Source organism: Ipomoea nil, unplaced genomic scaffold, assembly GCF_001879475.1.
Source record: "Ipomoea nil cultivar Tokyo-kokei standard unplaced genomic scaffold, Asagao_1.1 scaffold0480, whole genome shotgun sequence".
Lineage (NCBI taxonomy): Eukaryota > Viridiplantae > Streptophyta > Magnoliopsida > Solanales > Convolvulaceae > Ipomoea > Ipomoea nil.
Window position 1 is genome coordinate 1,975,113 of NW_017616908.1, and position 5,508 is coordinate 1,980,620.

The 5,508-nt window shown below is 38.6% G+C and overlaps 1 protein-coding gene across 2 annotated transcripts; it reads left to right on the forward strand.

Annotated features, from left to right (window-relative positions):
• The first annotated feature begins 1,668 nt into the window (after positions 1–1,668).
• On the forward strand, positions 1,669–4,695 carry LOC109173330 (pentatricopeptide repeat-containing protein At1g03540). Of its 2 annotated transcripts, none has more exons than XM_019322563.1 (2): positions 1,669–1,952; positions 2,674–4,695. In XM_019322563.1, the coding sequence occupies exon 2, from the start codon at positions 2,746–2,748 to the stop codon at positions 4,627–4,629; it is 1,884 nt and encodes a 627-aa protein (XP_019178108.1). In that variant the 5' UTR covers positions 1,669–1,952; positions 2,674–2,745; the 3' UTR covers positions 4,630–4,695. The 2 variants fall into 2 exon arrangements, with proteins under 2 accessions (XP_019178108.1, XP_019178107.1); XM_019322562.1 differs by having other exon boundaries at positions 2,684–4,695.
• Positions 4,696–5,508: the final 813 nt, after the last annotated feature.

The window sequence follows — 5,508 nt, forward strand, 5'->3', positions numbered from 1 at the left end:
ACAAACCTTTATATTACCAGGAATAATATTCCTGGTAATAGCCTATTACCTCAAATGAGGTAATAACTATTACTAGGGCCCCCTTGGTATTAATCTATTCCTGAGTCATCAAGAATAGATGTTTTATTTGATTTCTTATTTTACCCTTTTATTTAATCTAAACATTTTTAGGCTATTTCTCTCTTCCTCTTTGTCATCACAATCCCTTCTGCCATTTGCAAAAATTGAAGCTTCAAACAAAGATATTCTTATAATAATATGTTATTTTGGTTCACTAAAGCACTGCAATTTTAGTGTTTCGGGACCTAAAAAATGTTTTCCCCCAAAAAAGTAATAAATTTACAATTTTTACAATGAGATTCAACAGCCAAATATATGTTCTGTTTAAATATATCCAACCAGTATATCATTTTGCAGAGCTTCAAATAGTATCTTCAATTCTTTTATCTTTTTTTTTTTAATTAAATGCAACAAAGGCGTGAAAAATTGAAATCGAGATCAAAATCACTGAAAATATGCGGCAAAAGAAAAGAAGACAGAGATTACTAAGATATATAACACACATCTTTCATGGATTTTCCGAAATTCAGGTTCGAAGGTCGGCTGAGGCTTCTCGCAATCGGACCCAGACTTCGTCGCTCGAAGCTTCCCCGGCGATGGAGTCGTTGCAGGGAGGATCAGATGGTGTGGATAGTGTCGGGGATGTCCAAAGAACGTTCGCCGCTGGTAGGATCGTCGGCGGTCGCCAGAATTTTCGGATCGGTGGTTGTTGCGCAGCCGTTCAATTTTCGGCCAACAGAGGTCGCTGACAAAGAAAGGGCTGGTGGCGATGTCCTTGGTGTGGTCACGGCTTATTGTTCCCCCTGCGTAACCCTAGCTCCTGTCGCCGGCGAGGCTTCGATCACGATTGCAATGGAGTTGCAGACGGTCTGATGTAGTTGATGCCTTGATGGGTGAGCTGCTGTAGATAGAAGTCTTAATTTGCAAATATATTATGTGGCCACTCTTTTCCTTTTGTTAATGTGCTATTATAATAATAATAATAATAATAATAATAATAATAATAATAAATTTTGTACAAGGACATTTATGTCTTTTAAAATATATTTCGTTTCTATTCCTTAACCAACCAAACGTAGGAATAAAATTTCTAAAGTCTATTCCTTCAGCGAACCAAACAACATAATACAAATCATATTCTATTCCTTACCTATTCCATTCCCTATGGAATAACATTCATATTTCCTCTAAATTGATTCCGTGAACCAAACGGGCCATAAGTGCAATTAATATACTTCATAATACTTCAACATTACTATAATTAAACTAGTATGTGTGAATACCCGATTTGGTCCCTCGACTATTAGGATTTCGCCATTTTGATCATCGACTTCTAAACTTGTTCAATTTTATCTCAATTATGTAATTTTTACTTAAAATATTCTTTTTTCTACATCAAAATAGTCCTGATTAAGATCATTTTGATTAACATTGCATAATTGACAATAAAATTAAGCAAATTTTGAAATTGAGAATTAAAATAGGAAAATCTTAATAGTCGATGATCAAATTAGGTATTAACTCTGTAACTTTTATTGGTAAAATAAAATTGTTTCCGGATCTGGGCCAAACAAGCCATATCCTGGCCCATATAAACAAAATAAGGAAAAGGGCAGCCAACGCTTACAACCGCCGCCGAACCACCGCTGATCCGCACTGCTCAGCCGCCGCACGCCGGTTACTGGAACGCAACGCCTCTAAACGCTGCCTAGAGCAGCTCTCAGCGACACCACTTGCCGCACGCAGCGAATCGCACGGTGGCGCCAGACGACGCTCCTTGCGGCGTCGAGTGACACCAACGACAGCACACGACACGACGGCGCTCAACGCGACGCAGGAAAACCGACCAGGCAGAAGAACAGAGAACTCCGGCAGGAACCAAAATCCGCAAGGTATTTAACAAATGATTAAGGGTGTGTTTGGGTCGCACATGGGGTATCAAATACTTAATAATGGTAATGGATTTTAGTGTAAGTATTTTGCATGTTTGGTACTAGGTGGAATGAGAATGATTATCAATAATATTGTTTGGTTAGTTGTTTGGTTATGTATGATCCTATATTGGGAATAAATATTTTAAAAATATACAAGAACACAAAATCAAGATAATTGATTCTAATATAAAGACATTCAAAACATCAATATGAACAAAAAAAATAAAAATAAATCTAAATGCACCAATCAAAGGGATGATAATGAATAAACAATAAAAATGGATGATACCCTTATTTTATTTGGATGAGTTTTTCAATTAAGGGGTATTTAAAACCCATAGTAGTGTTCTAAAAACCTATTAACCAAACAATACCAATTACTTTGATTCGCATTCTGTAGAGCAAAACGTGTTAACCAAACACACCCTAAATGTTTTTATTTTTAATTTTGAAATACTCTGAAATGTATATACGAAAATACCTAAATACATACATCTCAAATATGTATAATTTTTTTTTGAAAAACAAATACTCAGAAATATGTATAGTTCGAAAAAAAAAAAAAAAAAAAAAAAAAAAAAAAAAATATATATATATATATATATATATATATAAAATACACTAAATGTGTATACTCTCACAAATGAATACTGGAAACATATACTGAATTTCATATTAGTACATTGCAGGTAGCATTTGCTGTGATTTCGATTTTCAAACCAAATGACCCCTTACATCAGTTGGGCTAATAATGTTGATGAAGCTGTTGTGTAGCAGCAGAACCAAACGACATTACTGCACTTTTCTCTCCCCAGCTTCTAGAGAATCTGAAATCATCCAGCTTTGCAATTCAGGCCATCTCTTAAAAGCTCTTAAGCTCCTCAACTCTCTAGGCTCGCCAGACGGCATTACTGCCAAACCAATTCTATACGCCACCCTTGTACAAGGGTGCACCAAAGCCAATTTTTTCAACCTTGGCCTCCAGTTCCAGGCCCACGTGATCAAGGCTGGCCTTGATGTCGACCGGTTTGTTGGCAACAGCCTCCTCGCTCTTTACTTCAAGCTTGGAAGAAATTTCTTTGAAACCCGACGTCTTTTTGATGGGTTAGTCTACAAAGATGTGGTTTCTTGGTCGTCAATCATATCGGGCTATATTCGGGTGGGAAAGCCCCAGCTTTCGCTTGCATTGTATGAGGAAATGCTGGATTTTGGAGTTGAGCCAAATGCATTTACTTTATCTACTTTGATCAAGGCATGTTCTGAGCTCCGGGAGTTGAGACTTGGGCAGTGTTTCCATGGGGCTGTAATCACTCGTGGTTTTGATGATAGTGGGGTGATAGTTAGTGGGTTGATTGATATGTATGGGAAGAATTTTGAAGCAGGTGATGCACGGAAGTTGTTCTATGAAATGCCACTTCTTGATGATTTTTGTTGGACCTCTGTAATTTCAGCCCTTACTAAAAATGATTTGTTTGGGGAAGCTTTGAAAATCTTCCATTCAGGGCACAGGAATCACAAGTTGCTTCCAAGTGCCCATACTTTTGGGAGTGTATTGACTGCTGTGGGAAATTTAGGTAGGTTGAAGCAAGGAAAACAATTGCATGCAAAGGTGGTTGCACTCAGGATATGTGGTGATATTTTTGTGGATAGTAGTTTAGTAGATATGTATGCCAAATGTGGGCTTATAAATGAGTCTCGTCGGGTTTTTGATGGCATGGCTGAGAGGAATTCAGTTTCTTGGTGTGCCTTGCTAACTGGATACTGCCACAAGGGCGATTTTGATACAGTGGTTCATTTATTTAGGATGACGGAGGAGGTTGAACTTTACTCGTTCGGAACTGTTATCCGTGCCTGTTCAGGGTTGGCAGCTTTGAAGCCGGGGAAGGAAGTTCATTGCCAGTTCTTAAGGCGGGGTGGCTTCAGGGACATTGTAGTTGAATCTGCGTTAGTTGATTTGTATGCAAAATGCGGATGTTTTGATGCTGCATATAATGTTTTTGTGCGAATGCCTGCTAGGAATGTGGTTTCATGGAACTCGATGATATCCGGATTTGCACAGAATGGCAGGGGAGAAGAAGCTATTAAAATGTTCAACAAGATGATTAGTGAGGGTATCAAGCCTGATTATATAACTTTCGTTTCTGTTATTTCTGCTTGTAGTCATACTGGCCTTGTAGACACGGGGCGCAAGTATTTTGGTTCGATGATGGATGATTACAAAATTAAACCCAAGCTTGAGCACTACGGCTGCATGATTGATCTTCTATGCCGGGCTGGGGAGCTAGAAGAAGCTGAGTGTTTGATAAACAGTTCAGAGTTCAAAAATGATCCATCTCTTTGGACCTGCCTGCTCGGAGCTTGTAGCAATACCACGGATCCAACTATTGCACAGCGAATTGCAAAGAAAATTATTGAATTAAAACCTGAGTATCATCTGAGTTACGTGTACCTGAGTAATGTGTACAAAGCGATTGGACGGTGGGATGATGCTCTCAAGGTTTGGTGGGATATGCGACATAAGAGGGTGAAAAAGATTCCTGGGAAGAGCTGGGTTGAATCTAACAAGAACCTAGGCCATCTTTCTACCAATCCTTTTGAGGAAAATAACTCAGAGGTGGTAAAGGCATTGATATAGTGTGTATGTTTTTTGTTTTTTTTTTTTTAACAAAAAATTTCTGATTGTGCTATTTACTACATCAACCAACGAAAGGAACCACACAAGAAAGAGAATGCATTTTAAGGATTCCATAGTTGGCTGATTCTACAAAGGCAAATGTTCATCCAAGTTTTTTTGAAAGAATGCCAGCAGAATCCCTACAACGAATGTGTAGCTACATGCAAGCATCTATACCTCTGCATTAGCATACAGGTAATGCAACATCATTTTATCCCGAGCTAGGCTTCGGCTGGAAAAACTGCAGGGCTATATTGAAATTTCGTTAGCTGCCTACTCTCAGTAATTAGACAAGAGTTAGAAAAGACATCATTTCTAAGAAAATGCTTGGGTTTTTGAGGAAAGGTTGAACCTTTGGCCAAAAGCGAGGCGAGCGACGGTGAAGGTTTTGAGGAAGAGACAATGGCGGTTTTGGGTAACTTGAGGAAAACCCGTTTGCCCATTTATCCAATCAGAACTGTTGTCAAAAGGAGGAAAGAGTTTCCCCTTGATAATGTAATTCAAAGGGAGAAGAAGCTTAAACTGGTTTTGAAAATTAGGAAGCTTCTGATGAGCCAGCCTGACAGAGTCGTGGCACTTGGAGAATTAGGTAAGTACAGGAAAGCATTGGGTCTCCAGGGAAATCGAAGATTCATTGCTTTGTTGAAAAAGTTTGCTGCAGTGTTTGAGATAATGGAAGAAGGGGCTTATTCACTTAAGTTTAAGTTGACTCCTGAGGCTGAGAGGCTCTACTTAGAGGAACTGCAGGTTAGGAATAATTTATTCAACAATAATGGTTGAACTAAATAAACACTGAGCAAAACACCTAAAGGACTGGTACAGTTGATTCATTCATTGATC

Excerpts from the sequence above, each read along its gene's own strand:
- LOC109173330 (XM_019322563.1), top strand. The coding sequence starts at position 2,746 with ATGTTGATGAAGCTGTTGTGTAGCAGCAGAACCAAACGACATTACTGC.